Here is a 25,204-nt window from a genome sequence, read left to right as displayed (position 1 = left end):
CAAAACTATGTACCATACTCTCTACAGTTTCAGGACAGGCTATCTCATAAGACTTCCCTGGTGAAGCTAAGGGACCAGAAAGTAGAATTTCGACATCTAAACTGAGCCTAGCCTTTAGTAATGGGAAAAATTGTGGTAATATTGCACCGACAACCCTGTCTACTACCGCACGAGGAAAGGCCTGTCATCCTCTTGGTAACACCACGCTTTTAATGATGCTTAGTCAGCTTGCAGTCATTAAGTTTACCCGTATTGTGTATTAGCTCCAATATGCAATAAAATCTATATTTACTATCAGCGTTGGTTGGGCTGAATAAGCATGGCTACCAAATCAACAGCCAAACAGCATAGAAAGTAAACCCCTTTTGAAGGGATTTGAATTGGGTAAGCCGGCTGTACGAAACCAGCACTGATATTCCGAGCTCTTATAAAAACCAATGAGGATTTCAGCTCAACCTACTCATTTGGTTGGATACTGCTAACTTATGGAGAGGAACCTTCAGAATATTTTGATGCGGATAAATTTCAATCCAGCAAATTCTGTCAGAGCCGAATGATGTAAAGCCTTATTGGGCAAAGTCAAACTACATTTTAACTATTTACCGTCACCAAGATCATCGACCAAGTTAACTGATACAAACTCTGTGGCGCTCCATACACCTGCAAATCTCCAGGTAATACTGTCAGCTTCAGTGTTTGGCCCGACTGTAAGCCCACGAAAATGCCACCAAATCTATTTGGTAAACCTGCGTTCAAATTCCAGCGTTCTTAACGAGCGTTGGCCTGAAAATTATTTTTCTGATTTTAGGGGACTATTTTTTCAAACACCGGTTAAACAGCAGTTTATTCTGTCATTATACTCTCGTTAGTGTACTGTTGTTATGGTACTGGTGGTGTTTGTCAGTACCTGCATAGCAGCTACAAAACCCTCTTGGTAGTGCATGATTTAAGAGAAGACGCTCATTGCCAAAATTTGATGTAACGCTAAAGTGTTAACAAAATCAGCACCAGGCCCTTTAACCACAGCAATGCGTGTGCTTCCTGATACGGTTACTAGTACATTCGATCAGATTGTGATAGGTAAGTTAGTAAAATAATTGAAATCATGTGCGAAATAGATTCTTTTCGAAAAGGAGATTCTCTTGTTCAGGCAAACCTTCAGTAAGTTGGATAGAACTCATGCTAACCTAGACCCTTGATTTAAAAACACCCGCCGCTAGAACCTTGACACTTTTCGAATTCATAGAATGCAATGACTCTCGCAATTCGTCCTCAGCATTTCCACTTCTGGCTCCTAAACTAAAATAAATGCAGTCCATACGGTTACAATTCGGTTAGGGTTGTTTCGGGTGCTACCAGCCTTTTTGCATAACACCTTGATTGTACATCCCAACTCTATGAAATAAAAAAAACCGTAAAGTAGTAGCCCCTTTCGATGTCTATCTGTGTTCTACCAGGAAGAATTAGGAGATCTGAGACAAGTCTAGACAGAAGCAGTAGGCGTACCAGGGTTGCTTTCGAACCATGGGCACTGCAGACTTCCAGTTAGCGCACTAACGATTCAGCCATCTGGAGCTTACGCTAATCATAATTTTTCCATCATGATAATGATAGTGCTCTCCGATGGACCAGCTGTAAAATTGGCTGGAGACCATAAGTGCAAAATTTCTCTCCAGCCACAAATCACTCCACTGGGCCTTCCCCATGAGGCAAAAATTTAGTTCTATTTTACTTTGTTCTCCGGATTCCGTATCTACTGACCTAAGCGGTGCTACAGGATTACGAAAACTGAACGGCTTATTGCAGTAACGTCTCCGTCAACGGTAAGACCCCGCATGGAATGAAAACTGTCCCAGATGTTATTGGTTCTGGCTTCGAAGCAGAGAGTTATTTGCATGACAGTTTATTCTGATACCGGCAACTGTATACAACAGGACTAAATGCAACTTAAAAAAGTGAATCTTGAAAGGTGCCCATGTTAAGTGAATAACAATTAATCTTCGAAGAATAAACCATTTTTTATATCAATGTGGGTTTTGGTGGCAGCCTCACCTGAAGCTGAACTGAGCGTATTTTTCGATATTTGCCAATTTGGGTTCTAGTAGAACTCCGTGATGAGCCACAAGAAGGGTGAAGCCAGTCATGGGCTGTTGAAGAGCTTTCAGCAACCCCATGAGTAGCTTATTACGTCTAAACAGTTGATTTTGTTTGCGTGGGTCTTTGATCACCCCACGGAGCAAAACGTCTGCTCCGGTGCTAGTGTTAAAAATTTATGCAGCTGTAATCAGTGCATATCTTTTATCCGTCGAGTTCAATGAAGCATAACCACAAAATCCCAGCGGTTGATTTGGTTTGCGGCGTTATTTTCAGGAGTCATTCGCTAATCCATCGAGGATATTAAGTATATGTAAAATCTCGTTCAACAAATACGACTGAAGTGTTCGAGTGCATAACGAGTAAACCAAACGTGCGACAGATGTATCGTCAAAATTAATCTACCATAAGCTTACTCACAAATTCGATGCGCACAAACATACTCAGGTCTTTTGCTTTCTTCTGCATAACATCCACTTACATACACCTTCCTGTAGTGTTCCAACATTTAAGAAGGTTTTCACCACCGTTTTCTCCACCGTTTCTATAAACATCATTTGCAGATATAGGGGATAGGAGTTTTCAAATTAAGGTATTACCCAAGAGTAGCACTGATTTCGTGATCTACAATCCAACTCCATATGTTGCAACTTTTGCACCACTGCATGCATGTCTTAAGGTCTTTATCACCTGGTTTACATCGGTTTCATCCACGGCATCAACTAGTATAAATAAATTTGATGCTGACGGGTTGTGTCTAGCTCGGCATACTTTATAGGCTACGATAATTGACGGAAATCTTCTACTGGACCTCGCCAGCTTTGTAGAATATGTCACAAAAATCTACCGTCCTTAAAGTTATCCACTTACTTCAGGACTCAGAAAACCGACTTACAAATCGAAGGCGAGCAGTCTGAGAAGAAAACCGAGGCTTAGTAGGTCATTATGCAAAGCGTATACTCCTAATGTTTGTGAACTACCAAGGCGAAATGTCTCAAGTGGTTGGAGCGCTAATTTGCTGACCAGAAAGTGCGTGGTTCAAACCCAATCACTGCCACTCGACTTTGTCTAGGCTTGAGAGACTTGGCAGTATGCAAGGCATCGTGCTTCCTTCGGGTGACATGGGAGCTAGGCACCGAAGGCCCCCTACATGCCTGAACGGCTACAGCTGTACGATTTATTTATCCGAAAAAAATTTTCCAGTCTTCCCTTTCGTTCCTCCAAACCGTTAAGTATTGATATTGTGTTCGCTTAACAGCTAGTTAGGATTTGACAAGAAGTCCTAGACAAAGAGCCAGCGTAATTTTTTTCTGAAAAGCTACAAGTTGATATGAGAGATTTGATGAGTTAGGTTGAATTTCAATATTCACAGCGAGTATTCTCTAAATGATCAGCCAGCAGAAACCTTCCAGAAAAACTGGGGTAAGGCCAAATGGACTGTGTAGCCGCATACAACACGGGTAGCTGTTGAGGACACTGAAGTTTTGCAGATCTACACCTGCAACACTTGATTTAATTTCCTGAACAATGTCTGCAAGGAGCTAGAAAGGTTTGTTAACTGATACTTCAATTTTTCTTGTACGTATGGCTGAATTATGTGAAAACACCTCCAAGTCTCATTTATTCAAATTTATTTTTTTGGAGAATGCAAGTTCTGCTAGAGTTTTACGAAGCCTTAAAATCTACAAGGCTGATGTCTAGCCCTGGATGGTTAAGTGGTGAGAGCTACAGGGAAACGAAATCAACCTTTACTCCATAAAAGTATTCAGGTCGAGTGCCAACGTTAACTCCATTTTCCAGTGTCCCACCCGCCAGTTATTGGATCCAGTAGCGCGGCCCCGTCAAACGATTTTCCAGCAGTAATTTAAGCTCCATTATAATGTCACTAGACGCCACTTAGCAAATTTTCTACAATGCCATTTGATAAAATTGGAAAAAACCTTGGCTGATAAATTGATGTTCGATTACATAACCGAAGATTTACAAACTTCGCAACAAGGATACGGGAATAGTCTCGGCTGCAAGGGCTATCCCATCACTGGCTTCACCTTTAAGCCATTATAAATTTTCGAATCCCATATGATAAATTAAAGCTGTGGTGAACATACGTCTACCGGATTCACCTTGTGTGATGGGGTGACACTTCACATGGGTAACGGGACACTGCACAAATCACAAATGTGGTATGGCTCGTTGTCATTTCCATGGCAGAAGTGATAGATAAATCGCCTGCTATACACGTTTTGAACGCACAGAATTCATTGAGTTATGAGGCTCTCCATATTTATCGTTGCAGGTTTTAACAATCGGAGCCACACTGTCAACTGAAGACAAGCGGTAGCAGCAATCGGCAAAATGTTCTGGTGGTCACGGTTAATGCGGCTGCCTTGGGAACGCAGATGTCACAAGCTAGATCAAGATATTCCTGAGACTTTTATGAATTTGTTCGAAAAAAGTTGCTCACCTACAACGTGACAGTACACGAATCAGTTAGTTTGTTTCAACATAATAGACTTCCCGACTTGAGAACTACCGATTTATTCCTGTATCTTATCAAGATATACCATAAAGATGAATATGGCATCTGATTATCCGGTCATATACGGATAATGATTGCTTGATGATCGATTGGATTCCGTCCCAAATTTGATGACTAATACCAGTAATGAATAGCTACGCCTTCAGCTGGCCCACAGACATCATGCCTGAAAGAAAGATGGACTTTTCTGGAACTCTGCTGCGAGAATAGAAGCAACTGAGTTTGTTGTGGCACGTTGATGACGAATATGGGAGCACTCCAGTTACAATATATCCTAAAGTGCACCTGTTTGAAGCCACATCCTCATTATTCTTCTTGAAGTAAACTTTGAAGCAAACTGGTGATTATCAATGTGAATCGGTTACTGAGAATACGGCCACATGGTGAGGAAACGCCTCATTGTGCGCTCTATCACCTAGTTACCACTCCTCCTCTTTCGGCAAATGAAAAGCATTGTTAGAACGACCCTCATTCATTCGAGTGGATGGGGCAAGCTGATGGGGTTTTTTAATTACCTTTATGCATGGACAAGCTAAGGTTTGCTATCCTCCTGTTCTAATATAATTCCAAGGCTGCTAGTCTTCAGACTGCAGCTGCCCAAGCCATTACCGACCAACCGCTGCATGCTACTTTGTGTAACCTATTGCTAGGGTACACCAAGCTAGGCTGCAACACTGTCCTTGGAGTCAAATAAAACAATAAAAACGAGTTGCTGATTTGTAGCCAGATGGAAATAGAGCCTGGTGACATTGCATGTGCGATATTCAATTAGTTGTAGGACTAGTGAATCATTCATAGGCACTCAGTAATCCGGGCAAACTAGATATGATCCATCGTTAGCGCCGGATGATTTAGTGTTAGTTTTGTGGTTTTGGCCTCTGATAACGACAGAAACATTTCTATGTACAAAACCACCCATATTCGTCCAACGACCCTTGCAGATCATTTCACCCAAAATCTACTTACACAAGTCTGCAGGCTGTTTCAACAACAGATCATAAGAATCCTTAACATTACTCTTCTTGGATTTCTCCCACTGGACATATTCCCTCGGATTCCTCTAACATTAGTTTTCACACAACCACCAAAATTGTATATTGCTAGCAAAATATATATTTATCTTCGGATTAAATTATTATTAGCGGAGATAAAATATACTTAATTCCCTAAACATGCGTTTGAGCGGCAAATTCAGAGGATGGAACAAGAGGTTTTGTAAGAACCAATTCAGCATCTTATCAACGTAATAGTAGTTTGCATATATGTGAATTTCATCAATGATTTTTTTGCATTTTCTTGACTTACATCGGAAAATGATAACTAACCTGAAGTATTCAGGTGTTGATGATATAAATTACCTGGTTTTTGGTTCCGATCAAACGAGCGCCGATTAATTACCTCACACGGAGAGTAGTTGAAATAGTTTAGCTGAAAGCTTTTCTTTCCTTGAAATTTGCCAGTGTAGTGTGAATATAACTGTCTATCGGTTAATTTGAATTTTGCTACCGTGTTGATCAGAGGGTGGCCGATTTCTTTTGAGATTTTGTAAAGACCTGCAAATAGACAGTCTCTACGTTCCTGTAGCCGACGAATTATCGAGACTGTTCTTACAACGACTTTGTTCAGTCTTCATGATATGAGAGGGATAAACTCCGCTAGGAGCATCTTCACTTAACAGGGTCTGATTGGCTCTCACTCTTTTCACTCGTCGCGTAGCTTATTCCTCCATCTGAGCTACCCATGCATTGTCCTTGTACCCTAAGTTATTTCAATCAACTGGAATTCAGGACACCTATAAGATTTATAGTAACAACTATCGGGCAACTTCAGATGCTACGGACGTTCCCTGTTGTGTGCACATCACCACGTAGGTACCGGTTTAAAGTGCCGGATGTTCCAACTTTATTAAAGGAAACGGGAGTTTTCTGGACGCCACACATTAAATAATGGTTCTGAAAGAACTCCATAGAAGAAATTTTTAGGGGTTTGGTCTCCCCCCTCCCAAAAAGAAACCAATCCGTGTGTGAGTGAGATTATTCGGCGGTTGCTGTCAAATTTCTGCTCAAGTAGAACGTACGATTGACAGCAATATGTGCACTGTATCAACCTGATGAACGCCAAGAACGGCGAAATCAGTCTTGAGCTGTCGAAAAATTCCCACCAACCCAACCACCAGTTTTAAATCTGGATTATGTATCGCCATATCTCCAATACTGTACAAAGTGAAAGACGAAGTGACTTGGTGCAACATATAAAAATGGATAAGAATAGCATAATAGGGATATTCAGTTGGATTTACCTTACCCTGTCATTAAAAACAAATGTGTGCAAATGAGCCTATCTTCTGGGCAGAAACTTAGTTCCAAATGTTTGTTTGTTGTGCAGTTGCACGAAAAAGATCCCCACTTTACCCTTATTTTTTTGCTTGCCGAGAGACAATTTCCCTCAATTACATTAAAACGCCTCTCCTGAATAATGATTAAACATTGCATTAGATAAAACATATCGCTTTGAAATGGTTCGCTAAATCAATTACTTAAAAGATTGTCTTCGTCTTTCAGAGGAAGTGGGTGCGTGTGTGAGTTGCACAGAGCGCATCACCCCTCAGAAATAGGAAACTTACTGGCTTTCCGTCCTTTACTTTTTCGATTTCTATGAAGCTCGGCTGTCCTATACGCACTGTAATTTCATACAATAGAGCGGCCGCCAGAAGACAGTATTCACTGACAGTGGGCAGGAGGTAAAATGAGACACCGAAGAAACCTTCTTCATCTGACCGAGATTTCATGTACTGGCTTTGATTGTACAAGTTGACGAGGTTAGCTGCCCCGTTCGATTCTACGAAGGCTAGCGGTCCGATTTTGTGTCCCCCGACGCTCAGAGTCTTGTCAATTTTTCCAACAGAAATGTCAGCCCACATGCACAAATTTGTTGTCAATAAATGCACAAGACCTGCTCCCATGACTTCATTGTGACGAAGTATGACAAGCTGAAACAGAATAGTAGTGGCGATCAGTATATTCCACTATATAAACTGTTTATAAATTTATAAATGAAAGTGGTGGTACAAAACAGTGAAGATGCAAAGAACTGGCCTTAATTTTAACTCATATTCAATCCTTTCTCAGGTTGCAGCCCAAACATTGATTGACTTAAAGACAGCCAACCCGGAAACTTTCAATTCTGCATTCCTCATTCCAAGCACTAAAAATTTTGAATGTGTAATTCTTTGTATGGCAAAATTTTTATGCCTGAATTGTGGCCTGTTTTTTGTTTGAAGGAGTAGGTGGGATTTTGCCCCACTTCTTGGTTATTTTATCTCTAGATCAACCAGTGTCTGAGTTATGGACCAGGGAGTTAACACGCAACTCAGTGTTCTTCCAAAACTCGACAAATAAAGGCCGAATTCTCGCCGTTTGCGTGAAATTCATTTTGACTTATTCGCTTTTGTACACACAGATGGTGATCTTCTGGCTATTGCACCAGTGAGTTTGCATCGTATGTGCGTCATTTAGGGTTTTGATCATTGTCTTGGTTTACGCGAACACTGTGTGTTTGGACCAATATAGTTGCTTGAGTTTTTTTCAGAGATGATAAATTATCGTGTGATAGGATTACCAGAAGAGTGCAAACAAAATCCTTCCTCACTTACCCGGTGATAGCGTAATATGAACAATGTTTGCAGAGCGAAAAAAGCCATTTCCAAGATTGACTTCAGGTACAAAAGGACATCGTTTCGCTTTTCTCGTGTGTCCTCTGCAAATTTCACAGCCACATGAGCTATGCTCATCACACCGAACACTGAATACAAAAGAAGTATTCATATTAGCACAGTTTCAACAAATAAGCATTAGATTTATTGCAGTTAGAGCTACAATCAGTGGATTACGATAAAAATATTCGGTAAAACCGGACGTACCACTAAGGTCTTCAGTGACCAAAGAACTAACTGATTTTCACAATTCATTTGTACTGTTTGTTTACTACATAATGCCACAGTCTAGTTTCAGTCACCCAAAATGTATGTTTGTGCTTACGTTGGTTACAATGTTGGCACATTCCTGGTGCTTTTTGATTAACAGGTGATGGGACAGAAGTCGGTATATATGTCCCACTTGTTACTCAGCTGATTCGCAGTTATCCTTCCTACACAGGAACCATTGCATTCAGAATGCGTTTCCTATGATGAAGGGGTGTTCGTCTCCCCAGATGACGATTTTAGTAATACTGGCTAGCTTTTTCTTCTGAGGACCCAATGTGTCGATAGGTCTATGCAGCGTCGCACTTAGTCTTTGGGATTATTAATTACACTCTGCCAAAAGTGTCAAAATAGAAGTGATCCCAAGTAGAAATGGAGATGTCATCTGTTTTCGATCTATTCCACTGTTCTCTCAGCATTCTGTTCATTCTCCTCGAGGGGATAATCTTTAGGGGTAACCTCCGAAATCTCAATGAAATCTGTGAGCAATGTATGCCTTATTTGACAAATAGGAGCAAAATAAATTTATTCCCTTGAGATTGCATAGAGTAACATATACGTTCACCGCACGCTTTTTTCAACCACTGAGATAGGAGTTCACCAGCCTTCTTTACTAGCTGATGACAAACTCTTTCAATAGACTTTTAAGTAGGCATTAAGATTTGCTCACATTTCAGATTACTTGTTCTCAGCATAAGTTTACACTGGATCCACAACCATTCCTTCATCACTATTTGCGAATTTGCAGTAAATCAAGGGCAGTGGCCATACTAATCATTTTCACCTAAAATTTGTACAGTAAACGTTCTCAGTAATAGAATCGATCATCGGCGACACAAATAATTTGAACTCTTGTGGGTACTTAGCCGTGTGCAATCCTGAAAGCCAGATTTAAGACAATGTGCCCTGCAGTCAAGTTGATGGAAGTCATTTGTGGTGGATACAATCAGCTTACTGTTTCATTAGTGCTGAACTGATCAAGAGGAACTCCACCGCGATTCTGAGGTTCGTGATTAGTCGATAGATTGAGCAGTAGTTGGTTGGCTCAAGAAGAACAGTCTATTTATGAAATTCGACTTAGATCTGATGCACCACCGGCTTGCTTTTGAAAAACTTCACAAAATTTCGTTTTCAAAGCAGTATTTTAGGACATGGGTAGACTGATGCATCGTCCAATCAGAACCAAGGAAATGTATAACAGCTTCACAGTAAATCAGTGATGAGATGACCAAACAGCTATTTGTTGTGTCTTGCTGATGTGCAAATAAATGTCTGGTTTGTGGGCTGTCAGTTCCTGGGATTCGGAGTGATTTGCTCACAAAGTATTCAAAAATAAAAGGCTGTGTAATGGAGTTGTCCACTGACGTCAGTGCAAGAAGATGTGCTTGATCTAGATGAGGTACCAAGGTTTATTCACAAATATGCTGGAATCTCAAATGGAATTTTTAAGAACAGTGGAAAATGTACTTACTAGCTAATCCAAGACGAAGATACAGATTGACTTTTTCTCCTTTAACAGAGAATTTCACACTGAAAGGGACTGGACCTTTGCCTCGGTGAACCGCTTCAAATGTTTGACCTCTGTGGCATTCAAAAAATCCTGCCATTGTGAGCAGTATAAGGCAGCTGGTCGCATATAAACTACTCTCGAACAACGGTTGGCCCCACTTTGCCGTAACGCTCGGTTGATCGTTCTGGTGAGAATGTAGGTTAATGACAAAAAATTAATTATTTTCAACGTTATGAAAGCAGAGCGAAAATTTAATTGTAAATTGACCTGTGAAGAAGACAGTGCAATCTCTTAAATATTCTTTCTTGGTGCATGTACACACTGCTGGTTAGAAGATATCACGAGGTTCAACGGGTGGTGCAAATCCCGAGGAGAGTGCAAAAATCTCCCTGAAAAATAACATTTTTGCTTTGGTTATTTACGTGAATTAAAGGATTACTGCTCTACACAACTTGTGAGTCGGTGAATCTGGCCACATTCGGTCCAATGGATCAAAGGTTTACTGCAGCCTTCGACACTCGCCGAGCTTCATATGATATCACACAAGCTAAATTAAAAAAAAGTTAACCTGGTTTCAATCATGCAATGCGATCGTATCCTAAAAATACCCTTTTCTTTTTCACTATAATTGACGAGTTAGGCTGATTAACCTATTGAAATTCAACAAATAAGTATACATTGCTCATTTTTGTTACCCGTTACTTGGTATCCTCATGCCTTTAACCTTGGTACCGTGTGTCTCGGTAGGCAGGGCTACGATGGACAGAAAAGCAGGTTCTATTTGGAGGTTTCTACACACATACTAATGTATATCTGAAGATTATAAGTGACTTGACACTATCTTCCTGCCTTTCAGCTAGGCAAAATGCTATATTAAACACTACAGGTGAAAAGAAAAAAGCCTTCGCTGCGGAGTTATTTATTGCGAAATGCCAATTAACCGGTTACAGACCATTGAACAGGGAAGCAAAACTCTAATCTGCAACTTAGTTACAAAAACTGGACACAGATCTTCTCCCGAACGAGTCTTCCTAGAGATTCATTGCCACCACTCATTCGTCGGTCAAATCCTCACAAAGTGACCCCACGAATTCCGCAACAGAATTCCCCTTTTCAATCGACGCAAAGCGAAATTCTACGAACAACACATACTACTCGCGTGCCTCCCTAATCAGTAGTATCACCGTTACACAGGTAGCACTGTTTTTGAACAAGTGGACTACAAAACACATTTTCCGATTGTGGTTTAATAAGCTCTGCTTTTATATCACAGTTCGATATACTGTAACCCGTTTTTATCTCAAGCGGCTTATGGAATGCACGTATTACCCAGTGTGGCGTCGCGCACCTGCAACTATTTAAGTAGAAGTGTTCACTTACTCACTCCCTCAATTACACTCACTCATTCACCCGCACACTCAGTCACTCCTGATGAATGTGCCAAACAAGTGACGCCAAAAGCTGAACCGACAGTGTACTAGATAAATCTTCTTTGTCTTCTGCGCAAATTTCGTTTTTCAGTTTTGTTCAAAAAGTGATATTCAGCAGATGCATCCGTTTTCCGTATCGTTTTTCGGTAGTAGCGGTGATCAATCTGCCAAATACGTGCAGATATGCCTATTGAATGAATTTGCGTATACATAAAAAGTAGTTTGCACAAATTGGGCCAAATTGCTGGCTGAATTTGCATTTTACGTTTCTTGCATGTGTTTCGTCTCAAGGTCCCACGTAGGGATGGAATAGACGGTTATTTTTAATGCATCCATGTGTAGTGAAACTGCTTGCCAGCTAATCCGTGATTCTAGGCTGGCACGCCGCCGAATAAGGGTGGTTTTACGGAGTTGACAAGGCTTCTATTGTTGGTCCACAACTTAACAGATATCCGGTTATTGGTTTCATGATTGGAATTTACTCGATTATCTCGGCAGTCGAGTGACACGTCTAGTCGTTTCAGGTTCGGTAAGCCCACAACATCTGGAACATGCTTCGGCAATTTCCTATTTTGCTTGCTCCATCCCCGGAACATACAAAGGACAGGCAAAAATACCATAAACAGGTGACACCTGACATGAACGCTTGCAGCGGAAAGAAGGGGTTTTGATACTGGTGCTCTCAATGAAGTTATAGCCCTGTTGTACCTGCTAAGCTTGTGTATAAAATAGCGGTCATTTCGCTCAATAATGGCGAGTTTTTACCAGATTAAATGGCTAATCATCAGGCATGTAAATTCTATGTGAACACTCACTCAATAAATTTCGGAATTTTGAGTGGTACATTACGTGCTTGGCTGTTGCAACCTTATCTATCGTGCGCGCTGACTGGGTGAAATAAGTTATTTTACTGACAATGATTCATGCAAGGGCAAAATGTCACCTACGAGTTGGGACTAGACTTCTCATCGTTTGTATAGGCCTCAAAGTTACAACAAAGAGTATATTATTGAAGGTTATTACTGCTAGTTGTTCAAATATGTTCTATGTTCAGCTCAGAAGGTACAAGTACAAAGGTGTCTAGACTCCACTTGGGACCTGCTAATATCTATTGACTTTCTACGATTGACAACAAGTTAGTTAGTTCACCCAACGCGAAAAATTGGGATATTCTAAGCACTGGGGCTGCAGAAGCCGAGGCGTCTTACATTTCTCAAACGAAAATGTATAGTAGTAATTCTACTAGAATGCTACGCCATGCTGAATTCAATTGAACTAGACCTGCATTCTCTTCAGGGAAGGCATTCAACATTACACTGCTCTTTTTAGCGCCTAGCAGTATCTTCACCTTTGAAGTGATTTCATTGTAGCGGAGGGATGTTCACAATAAAAATGTATATAAACAAAAGTCGGATACTTTAGGTGGTACTGTATGACTTTTCAGTCACCGAGATTGGTCCTTCTAATGAAGCAAGTTACTGATCATAAAACGATCAGTGTGGTTATTCAAAGACTGACCGACACACTGTCAAATGCTCACTGGTAGTTTGAAAGTCTTGCCGCTTGCGCTCGTGCGTTTGCGTGTGAGAATGTGTGCATGGTTCATGCCTGAACATCTGGATAAGTTGTCAGGTGCCGTATATCGTGCTTGAGCCACCGTTTTATGATGAGTAAGGCTACACCTCAACACGTGGAGAAATGCCAACATATAAATGCACTGCGTGGTTAACTACTGATACGGCGAAGCACCACAGTGCTGCATCGTTTCTGGATTATCGAATTTGAGCCGAAGTTTCAAGCATGGGTTGCCCCTGTTTGCCGATTTCGTCCATGTTTCTCAGAGCGGCTTCAACATGCGGTTCGTGTTCGTATGCAAACTCTCAATCGCTCGTGTAAACCTAGTCACAATGGCTGAAACCATTCTTCTAGTTAGTATAAGGTTAACTGGATTAGGCTGCGCTTTGTTGCAATCCCTTTCTCCTTGATTTGTATTGTAGACTGGGAAATGGGTAAGGATGTTGAAGCCACGCAAGAACGCTCTCAGATGGGTGCTGGAAGTATGAAATCAAAACTTTTGGCTGCAGAGTCTGGGTTGGATGGCTGAAACTGCTTGCATAACGCTTGTTGTTGAAGCTGGATAGACTCCAATTCAGAATAACTGTGTTAGTAATGATCTTATTCGCTTGGTGATTATCGTTGTCTTCATACTCATTGGATGAGCATATCTTGAGTTAGGTGGGAGCTGTGATTTTTAGTGAACTACATTTTCAAAGTGACGATGGCTACAAGGAATTTCATATTCAAGGAAAGCAGTCATTCTGCTAGGTGTCAAATGCTTCTCTGTAAAGTTTATGGGACTGAACAAGGTTCAGGGACACAATTAATTCAAATAACTAGCTATCAGGATAGCAAATATGTACCATTCAGAGTCTCCGACGACTTTTAACAGTGCTCGTTTCCTGTTTTGAGGATAGGTCAGACATGAGAGAAGATAAATCCATGGTAGCTCCATCATTCAGTTGGTAAATATGGGCTTTGGGAAGATACTAAACAATATTTCATACAGAGAGGGAAGCGAGGCTATTCCGGATATTATCATGCTGTAGGTGCATTTTGTGATGTGAGCTATCAACAACGCGCAAAATATTGAAAGGCAAATAAAATTACCAGGAGTTTCGGCGTCTCTAACGTAGATTGATATAGTATTTTATTATATAATGGCCGCATTGTCCTGAGTCGTCTGGATAATTTCCATACCATATAGCCAAAATAATCTGCAATCGAACTTGGTTGCGTTCCGTGTTTGATTGTTACAGGTAACTCGTAAATTCTGGCCAGGTCGTTCAACGTCGTTGCCAAACGCAACAACAAGGTTCGATTCCACGTGCCTTTATTTTGTCTGGGCGTGCATAATCCCGTGGCTCTGTGGTCCGTTGTTTGGTCTCAAACTATGACAGTTCACATATATTTGGTATTTCTGTTGCCAAACCTGTGGTGTGAATTGTCTTGTTATGTCCTAAGTCTCCGATGGCATCCAATTCACTACGCTCTCGCACTCCCACTTCGTGCTTTGTTGACCCAATCAGGATAATTTTTTAACATGTAGCTGAATAAAGGGTAAACCTGATCAGGCTTCAAGGCTTCCTAGCGATGTCGAAACTTCGGTTATTTTGTAATATTATTTTATAGCTTCGTCCAGACACCTATAAAATATGTTCTGTTAGAGAATGTGATGTTATGTCGTGGTTGAACCCATGTGACCTGGGCTTCAGGTAAGTCCCAAAGAGTGTTCAGAACTGAGGGTCTATCGTTTTCCGAGTTCAGACTGTTTTATCCTGGGTGGCGGGTCGATCGATCGTCACAACCAGGACTATTACTGGGTCGTCGTTCGATGAGTCGGGCACATCAATCACATCGCTCAAGTGTGAACACGTTCGCCTGTTCAGAGGTGATAATTCAGATGCTCCAACGTGCGTTGGTGGAGTAGTGGTTACACGCTCACCTCGCATGTCAGATGTCTGGGGTTCAAATCCCGGCATGGCCATTGGATATGCACTGCTGATGAGCTCTAATAAAAGCGAAACTTGAGTCCAGTGCTTCCCTTTGGTGTGGACTCGCCGGAATAATTAGGCCAGAACAGGAACACGGCCGTTCAAAAGAGAGTGGTGTGGCTATGAACAAGATTGTCTTATCATTTCATAAAACTTGCATTAAGTTGGCGTGGACATTCATTTGGACTGATTTGAAGACGTTGTAGCATTTTTACCATGCGTGTCAGAGTTTATATCCCAGCAAATGCAATGGTATTCACTACCAATGAGCTCCCTCAAAAGCATGAATTGAGCTCAGTGTTCTAATATTTGGTGTAGAATCCCCAGAATAATTGATCCGAGACAAATGGTGGATGGCCCAAACGGGGATGATATGAATGCAAATCCTACGAAAGCATCAACAGTTCACAACCTCAGCTTCCAGGCAGATGGAAATCTGTTGAACGGCATGTCAGTTTTGTTTCGCAGACGGACTATCCAGTTGACCAGCCAAGACCTTTTTGTTAGGCATGTGGTATACTTTCAGATTCAAAGACTGCAAAGCGGCACATATGATGACACGATAGAAACAAAAAACTGCGCATATTAGGGAAAACAGGTCATTTGAGGCTTTCTACGTCACAAGGAACGCAGCTAATTTGAGGAGGCCAAACAAAGGCTTTCTCCTTGGCGCGATGGTTTTCCTTGAGTGCTACGATGATTCTTTGAACTAAGCTGACCGAAATTCCATTCCACAAGCTGCACCCATGCCAGAAATATCGAAGCAAGGAGAGTGGTGAAGAGCAACGAGCCCACGTACCACAAATGAACACGATACAATGTGGATTTGAGATGAAACCGCACTGCTTACTGAACGACTGTTGTTCCTTGTGAAACCAGCTTTCGGCACGCACGTTCACACTAAGTTGCTTAGATTTCCTGAACAAAAATGGTCCTGAACTCAGGTCACTTGGGCGTCAGTTACGGATGAACAGAATCAGTGCAATCCAACCACGACCAAAAATTCACAAGGAAGGTGTCCTCATAAGACCAATAGTGGACGGCATGGGTTCACCACCATATGGGCTGCCGAGATTTCTAACAGGTATCCTTAAGCAACTTGCCGGCAAGTCACCCACACACATCCAAGATTCGTATGACTTTGTCAAAAAAAGTAGCTGGGTTTCAGATAGAGCTAGACGAAGTCCTGGTTAACTTTGATGTCAAGTCGATGTATACCAGCGTCCCGCTAGCGGACGCTGTGGAAGTATCGAGAACGCTTTTACTGGCAGAGACAACGCTGCAAGAATGAACGCAACTCTCCGTAGACGAGATAGTTCAAGGCATAAAACTATGCCTTGGCCTCAGTCATTTTGTTTGTGACCGAATTATATACTCTCATGAACAATGTTTAGACAATATCCCCAATTTTGGCAAACATGTACATGGAAGACTTTGAGCAGAAAGCTTTAAACGGATTCGAGTGTCTACCAAGGGTTTTCTTGCGTGCAGTAGATGACACGCTCGGTGTGATGAAGCGGGATAAGGTGAACGAATTCGTTCAATATCTTAATACTTTGGACTTTCACCGTAATTTATACATGGAGCTAGAGTCCACCTCGGGTTCACTACCTTTCCTTGACTGCATGACACACGAGATTAATGGGAAATTAAAAATCACTGTTCACCGGAAATCAGCAGATAGCGGTACGTTCTTAAACTACTCCTCAGCACATAAAAAAGAAGTATATGCTAGTATAGTTTCAGTGGTGTTTAGGAGAGTGAGGGCACTGTGTACAAGGAGGTCTCCCCGAAGAGCTGCACAACTTGAGGTAAAAAAGCGACTTCAAGATAGCGGATACCCAGTGGGTTTAATTAAGCGGCAACTAAAACGGGTATTGGTGCCAACACCAAGGCCCAACAAGTAGTGGACCGGAACAGCGGTTATTTCATACAAAAAAGGGACATCTGAAGTCATTAGAAGGGTACTGAATACGGTTAATAGTAGAGTAGCATTCCAGAAGGGGAAGACTTTACTCTTGGTGTTGGTGCATTTGAAGAATCGCCTTCCGGTTGTGTATACGAAGGTTTATATAGATTGGACAGCCAGGAAATTGCACACCAGAATCGGTGAGCATAAGCGTTCCATTAATAGACCAGAGAGAAACGTAGACGAATCCCGGGTGACAGTCAAAGATTCGGCAATAGCAGGACATGCACTAGACACTGGACATAGGATAGATTTAGAAAAAGTGAACTTCCTGAGACGGGGCTTAATATTCACACCACGGCGACTATTGGCTGAGGTGGTGGAAATCGCCAAGCTTCCCAGTGTAAATAGAATAGAGGGGGTAGAACTTTCAAAAGTGTGGAGAGCTGTCTTAGATCAGCCGAGATGATACGAAGCGGTGTGCAGTTATCAGCGAAATGGCCTGGGTCTAAAAGTACAAAATCCAAGTAGAGTTAGATCCAGTTAACCACCCCCACCCCCATCCCCAAATCTATTGTCCCGGCACCCTTGAACGAACACAGGTGAACGACTCCACGAAGAATTTTCCATTCGGATTTCCAACACGGAAATAGCAAGAACCAAAAATCAGGGTTCAAAATGAAAACAAATCCTCCCCCTAACCAATCTATCGTGAATGTTGCTCATCCCCACTAACCAACAAACAGGAATATCAGACTGAACACCCATCACTGATCAAGTCGGCTAGTCATAAGAAATTTCGCGAATGGGTCACCTGACTGCCTTTTAGCCCAGTCAACCTACTTAATTACCCACTTGGCCTGACGCAGCTTTTGTGTCAAAAGCGAACCATTGCCCAGCCATAAATCCACCGATTTTTTACCAAACCTTTCTGAAACGACGACATCCCAATCGGTCCCAACTATTCTCGGAGTGACTGAATCTATAAGTTGTTGAGAGCAAATAACTGCACAAGTAGAGTAAAACCTCCAACTGAAAGATAATCATTTCGAGAGCCAATCAACACGTGAACTGGATTCCTTGATTAAAGGAGAAATGATACCGTAGACTGTCCGTGATCGGACGCTGGTGGCTTGTTGGCAGTGTTCAAATCACAAGCTGGAAGTCCACCGTTTCGAGACCCTCCGGAGCTTTGTGAGATGCGCTCTAATTTTTATCCCAAATAAGAGCGAAGAAGCTGTAGAGATGTTTTAGGACTTTCAGGACAGATTAGCTTCAACTATAGGACCAAATTTGTTTTGAATATACTCAACCCTCTCAATCAAAGACAAACAGTTGTCTGTCTGAAAAAATGACCGAGAATTCTGGCGTATCGCGAAAGCCCAGAAGATGGTAAGGTCTTTTTGCACAGAGCAGATCCGGCTGGTTTAACCGATTTGATCACTTGACCGGAAGAAGTATGGTGTCAGCGAAATTTCATATCATCGTCATCGTAGACAGCTATACACAAACAGTCCATGACAATGCTTGACCACTATGCAAACATAAGTAAAGAAGTTCCCATTAAAGTGTGGAAGGAAAAGGAGAGTCCCCCTCGCAACCCATCAGGCGCCTATATCTACAGTTATATATCATTCTTTCAACGTATAAAGGAATAGGCCTGGTTTTTTGCACTCACCGTCACCAGAGAAATCAAATAAAAGAACTAAAACCGCGCTGTTACAGAGGATTTGTAACAGAATCAGAATAAGGATGAAAACGAATACAATCTGTTATTGTAGTCTTCAAAATGAGCACACGAAGGTCATATAAAAGCCATCGTGATTTCAGCCTTGTAGTCGTAGCACACAATTTGTTCTTCAACAGTATTTTGCTCGGGTTGGTTGAGTCTCTGACGGAGAACGCACTGAGCATATATAAACCCTGAAATGTGCTTTCCAGCAAACCCCCCATTTCGCATGCCCAAAGTTCTTTTCCTTTGGTCCGAAGTTTATCTTTGACCCTGTCAAATGCAATTACATTGTTCTTTGTGAATGTTTATTCGCCAAAAGGACGCTAATTACCAAATCATGCGTGTACGTAGGGGCATGAATCTAGCTGTTTTTTTACTTCCCCACGTCCAGTGGTTTAACTGAAGGCTTCAATAACTCACCATTCCCTTTCTGAATTTAACTGATAAACTGCTTGAAACTTCTGTCTGCTTCAGCAACTTTGAGTAAAGAATGTCCCTAGAGAGACATTGTGTGCGCAGACGATTTTGCTTCTCTTGGTTCGGATTCTTCAACTATGCACGCCGTTTTATGTTAGTTAAAAACCCCGCTCCACGGTTTGGAATGTGTCTAGTACCTGATAATTTTCAAAGTGCGACAGCAAACCTGGGTGTGATTAAACCCAGTTTTTTGGGCCCAGACGAGGTACATATGTGATCTGGATTAACCAAGGCACTTGTGTGAGCTCCACTAACCATTTAGTGACGACATCATTCCCAAAAATGTGAAGATCAGGATTTTTCAGGCTAACCTCCGACAGACTGCCGGTGTGAAAGCAGATTGTCTATCAGGGAAACAGTATACACCAAGGAGACGCGATCCAAGATTCTTAAATCCGGACCGGTTGTCTGTACAGGCAGAGGATGTGGGAAAGCCGACGGTGTATGATCATTATCGTCTCCAAACTGCTGGGATGGTCTGGGCGTAACACGAAAGTTGCACTGCTGAGGTACTTTAAACATTTTTATTAAATGAAAAAAACTCGCACTATGGAAAAGCTATTAACATTTAAACTCTCACTGGTCACACCACATGTTAGAGGGCACTCTACATCGCAGAGCTGAGTGCGCAGCCTCGTGCTGGTTAAAATGATTGAAAGGCCGATAATCTACTCATAACAACGAGCTATGTAACTGCTAACCAGTGAACTCAGCCAGGTTGACAACTTACGTCTCCCTAAATGGGGATCTCAAAACAAAACTACTCGGCCTTAATAAAACTTGCAGACACGAATCAAAGACACAATAAGTGAAATTCTGGCTTCAATCCATTGCCGTCATTGAATAGCTGTCTAACCTACCGTAACTCTCAGAGCAATACCCAACACGAAGTGACTGATTATGTCATCGCCTTCAGTATTGGGGTACGTCACCTACGCCGTTTTATTATCCGACAAGCAAACCCTTAGAAACGAGGTTAATATTGGCACATGGTCCATGGCTGATGAGGTGAATTGATACTATCCAGTTTTTTTTTAATTTGCGCCAGAATGGGCGACAATTTACGCGTTGCATACCGTTAGGAAAGCCTGGCGCAATAACTTGACACCTGTAAAAACTGCCTACTTTTAGCTGGAAATCTAGTAATGAACCTTAAATAGTTAAATCATCCAACATGGTATTATTGACAGCGATATTTGTGGTACCTTGTGTCTTGACTAGTGAACTAGCTGGCTTGGTCCAGCTAGTCTTGTTATCTTTAAAGCTGCACTCTATCAAGGTGTACAGCGACACCGAAAATACGGCACGTTATATCTATCGGACGACGTCGTCTGTGAATCAACCAGAGCATAAATTTATGAATACAAGACCAGTAAGCATCCAACAAGGCAGGAACGACAGTGTACTGGACTGGTGGAGGACAATATCCAAGTGAATTGCGCAAATTTCAAGTTGATTAAGGTGTAGGAATTTGAATGCACGTTTTGGAGATTCTTTTTACGATAAATATAGGGGAGTTTCTGGTTTACGAAACAGTTAGGAACTGTGGAGTTTGAAGGCAGTCAGATGTAACTCATGACTTGCTAGCGTGCTTGAACGTTGGGCATCTAAATCAGGATTTTCACAAGATTTAGCAAAGGGAATGATCTTCAGTAGCTTGATAAAACAGCACATTGCGCACACAATGATCTGAAATGACGGCTGTACCTTGTGAATATGTCTTCATTAAATAGCACGAAGCTTTTGTTCAGACCCGAACAGATCTCTTGAGGTAATTGGTGTGGCTGTTTTCTCAGCATGCTATCCAAATAGCCAAAACTTAACCAACTACGCATGAGTATCTTGTAATTTGAATCATAGAAACTCTGATGATGAATTATGTTCTCTACCAATCATAGAAACTCTGATGATGAATTATGTTATCTACCAGTTGGCGCCTAAATACGTTACAAGGTGAAGTGAAGCATGATTAGATTTATCCTTCACCTTGCAATAAGTTTGGGCTGACAGGCTATTCAGCTTTCCCGGGGGACTCAAAAGGAATATACCTTCGCCCTTCGTCGAAGGGCGCAGTAAAGAAGAATAACTAATTTTTCCGTCCTTTTTTCTCCGAAATCAAATATGAAACAGATTCGTTGTTTAGTAACTTTTTCCAGCTCCCATGCCATATAGTCGTCTCAGAATCAGACTTTTAGAAAAGATGTTAACTTGGTCCCAAACCATAGTCAATAACCTGTTGTCCGCTTTTTCAGTCGCATTGAACTACACCAATAGACCCTAGTTCAAAGTGGGCAGTGACGAATGAGGTTTCCGCTCTGCCGCCTGTGTGACCAGCTAAACAATTAGCTATCGGGTTAACCCTGTGGGAATAAGACCAAAAAGCGGACAGGACGGACAGCTTCGAAGTCATCAGAATACAAGGCGTGGCCGGCTGATAGCAATTCATAACGTATATCCACGGTAACGGAAGTCACCTCTTCAATCATGTGCGCAAAATTTCCAGACGTTCTGTGGCATTTTATTCCGTTGTGTTCTCCATATTTCACTTCGCATGATTATTCTGAATGCCGATAATGAAGAATTTTAGATAGTGTCATTCGAATCCACCCAGTAGAGAATAGTGATATCGGAAGGTATAGGGAATTTACAGCTAGGGCCCACATTGCGTGACTCCTCAATAAGAATTCTTGCAGTAACTTATTCTTGCTATTTCGTGTGTAAATGGGGCAAGACGGCGTGATATTCTACATTCGACAGAGATGTGGCATGTTTACAAAGTTTACGAAGAATACTGGGTAGACAGTGCTACTATCGTCTGCTAGTTGTAGTCAATCCATCTAAGAGAATAATGGGCAAATAAACAGCAGGGTTCTGAGGTACCCCTAAGCATTGCCGTCTATATCCAGAGTGGATAATTCGCTGAGTTAACAAGTGCCCAGAGGATTTCTGTTCAATTGTTGTAAGTGGAGATTCTCGAGATCATAGAAAAGTCGCTTGCCACAATGATAGATCCAGTAACATCATGCACCTGAAGTAAGTGGAATCGACAATGACCAGTTTATTACACGTGCGACTAAGCAAAAGACAAAAATATCAGTCTGTATCTTATGAAAATTCTGGTAGTTTAATGACCGACAACCCGCATATAAATTTGGACCACAAAAATATGTTGCACAGTAGGGAAATTTTTCTACATAGGTTTAACGGGCAAAAGAGAACCACATTTACAGGTATCCATTCTTTTTCATTTTCAAGCCATCGCACGTTTAATGAGGCCATTCAGTTTGTCATCACTAGCAAATATTATCTATGAACCGTGTGGGATGTTTCTAACTGGCGGGTAAATGATAGTAAATGACAGATGTGGAATGTATAGTTATCCGTTGGATTAGCTAACCATAAAAACAAAATTTGATCTTATTTATGGCCTTTGACTAAAATGGAATCACAACCACACACTATTTCTGTAATATTTAAAAATGCTGAGTATAAACTGTTTCAACAAGCATAACTAGTACAGACTGCATCCCTGTCGTCTGGTGGATTCTGTAAGCAAAGTAACTTGCCTATATAACCCCCTTCCAAATTTAGTTATTCGTAAGACATCTTATTCAGTACTTATTATTCACTGAAACAGGATTAGAAGACTGTCAGTAGGATGCTTGCAAATATTTGCTGAATTTCAAAGGGTTAATATGCAACTGGCTTGTTCAACAACTTTTTATGCATGCCGCCTAATGAGTATTAATGCAAATGACAACTAAATAGAAGGTACAAGATCGGTGGGGCAAAGTGCTTGTTGACATTTTACACTTATCCAGCAAGATTACTTTCCTATCCACCTGTGAATTTTACCAGTCCACGACGAACAGCCGAAAAGCCTGGTAGGACGGGTTCAACCTCATTCGAAGTAGCCTAGATTAGGCACCTAGTAAGACTGCAGGGAACTTTGGACCCTCAACTTCCCAGCAACTAGTCACCTAGTAAGACTGCAGGGAACTTTGGACACTCAACTTCCCAGCTACTAGTGAAAGGGAAAAGCCTTCGCTGCGGGGTTATTTACTCGGAAATGCCAACTGACTGGTTACAGACCATTGAACAAGGAAGCAAAACTCTAATCTGCATCTTAGTTACAAAAACTGGACACATCTTCTCCCGAACGAGTACTCCTGGCGATTCGTTGCCTCCAATCATTCGTCGGTCAAATGAAAGCAAATGTTAAAAAGTGGCCCCGCGAATTCCGCAACAGAATTCTATTTTTCAATTGACGCAAAGCGAAATTCTACGAACAACACATACTACTCGCGTGCCTCCCCATCAGTAATATCACCGTTATACTAGTAGTATGAACATTTATCCTTTCGACATCAAGCAGCGTAAGTAACTCACGCTTAGACAAGATATAACGGCAGTGATCCATCAATCACGGAATACACCTCACGGGCTTACTTGTTAATTGCCCCCCTATGGCGACAATTTTTCACATGAAGGTTTCATATTTCCCGCAAATAATTCTTCCTCTTGAGCTATTCATCTTCCCGTTCTTGCAGATATCACACGGTTCACTCAAAGCTGGAGTCCATAGCACGTACACAGGCATACATGGTATAACTGCCTGAGTGTAAGCGCATTTCTAGGCACCCGATTAAATTGAAAAACGGTTTGAAGTGCTCAAACTTGAGTACATAGGTGATCATCAGCAAAGACACGGTACACCTTGAAATCAGCAGATCCAACATGCAGTACAACAATGCCATTAGCTTGAGTGGCTTTACAGACGATTTGGGAAGTTTTGCCTAGTATAATGCCTCTCTTGGAAAAACTGGACAGAGTTTAAAACTCATCCAGAGCAAAAACGCCATGTTCCGCGCCATTCATCATCTTTAGAAATTTCCCACGGTTAGAGGAATAAATAGGAAATTTTACCCTGATGCATTCTGGTCTACATAATAAGCAAGAAAACTTGAATGCTCAGCAAATACCTAGGAAGCGCACCCAAATTACCCGTATTTTCTCACAAACGTTTGCACCCTTAGTTTGCTCAACAGACAAGCTATAATGTTCCAGACAATGTTTAAAATGGAATGAAATTTTACTAAATCATAGCCGAATCTCCCGTTAGCCCTATAAAGCAACTAGTAGTTTAAATCTAACCGGTTTCAGTCTGTCTTATTTACATCCGGATATATGTAGACGGTTTGAAAAGTCAGCTCTCTATGAATTGTAGTCGAAAGTATCTATAAAAATTAGTCTACACGCCAGTTGTTTTTGTCCATAATTTGTCATGTGTAAGCAAAACGGATTCAGCTAGGGGAGATTTGCACTGATATTGGAAGTTAATTTTTGCTTCCAATAAATTTAATTTGGTTTCAAATTTGTGCATTTACCTAGCAATGGTGCTTGCATTCATTTGCTGTTAAATAAATTCAACGAAAAAATGCAACCAGGCTGTGGCCAACTGACGAAGACTGCCAAGACTTACGGTATCCGAGTATTTCATTGACGCAACAGCAATCGATAGACTGGCCGCCACAACTGAGGCGGCATAGAGGAAGCAGATTGCCTGACGGTCATTTTGCCTGGCAACGAAATTAAATGCGCTAAATCAGACAAATAATTAAATTTTGCAGCTCAGCTGCAGTTACTTTTCCAGTCACATTTTCTATAAAGTAGAAATGCAAAAGTATTCACTGGTACGTAAACAAGGAATTATATTTCGGTCGTACAGTTTGCAAATAGCCATAATCACCTGCAGATGCATAAGAATTTGCCAAAAGCGTCTAACTTGCCCCTTTGACTTGCACTGTACTTCGGTGATATCGGCTACATTAGGCTTACCATAGGCCCGCAAAACGCGGACGCACTATCGTCATCCTTTTAAGTTCCTCTTCAACAAAACATGGCGAGCTACAACTCATTATGTCTTCGTTACTCTTTCAACTATATCCAGAGGACACCACAACAAACCTCACCAAACTGGTAA

At 41.5% G+C, this 25,204-nt stretch overlaps 1 protein-coding gene across 1 annotated transcript in view; it reads right to left on the bottom strand.

Moving 5' to 3' along the window:
- T265_04439 (hypothetical protein) overlaps positions 1 to 25,204 on the bottom strand; it is a gene marked incomplete at both ends in the record, with an annotated part of 108,528 nt that overhangs the window by 39,310 nt on the left and 44,014 nt on the right. The window contains 4 exons of the mRNA XM_009169184.1: positions 7,257 to 7,622; positions 8,286 to 8,434; positions 10,084 to 10,306; positions 24,704 to 24,821. Coding sequence (XP_009167448.1) covers positions 7,257 to 7,622; positions 8,286 to 8,434; positions 10,084 to 10,306; positions 24,704 to 24,821 — 856 coding nt within the window. The remainder of the gene's footprint in view (positions 1 to 7,256; positions 7,623 to 8,285; positions 8,435 to 10,083; positions 10,307 to 24,703; positions 24,822 to 25,204) is intronic.

This window comes from Opisthorchis viverrini (genome assembly GCF_000715545.1).
Source record: "Opisthorchis viverrini unplaced genomic scaffold opera_v5_73, whole genome shotgun sequence".
Taxonomy (NCBI): domain Eukaryota; kingdom Metazoa; phylum Platyhelminthes; class Trematoda; order Opisthorchiida; family Opisthorchiidae; genus Opisthorchis; species Opisthorchis viverrini.
This window is presented reverse-complemented; position numbering and strand designations above follow the sequence as displayed.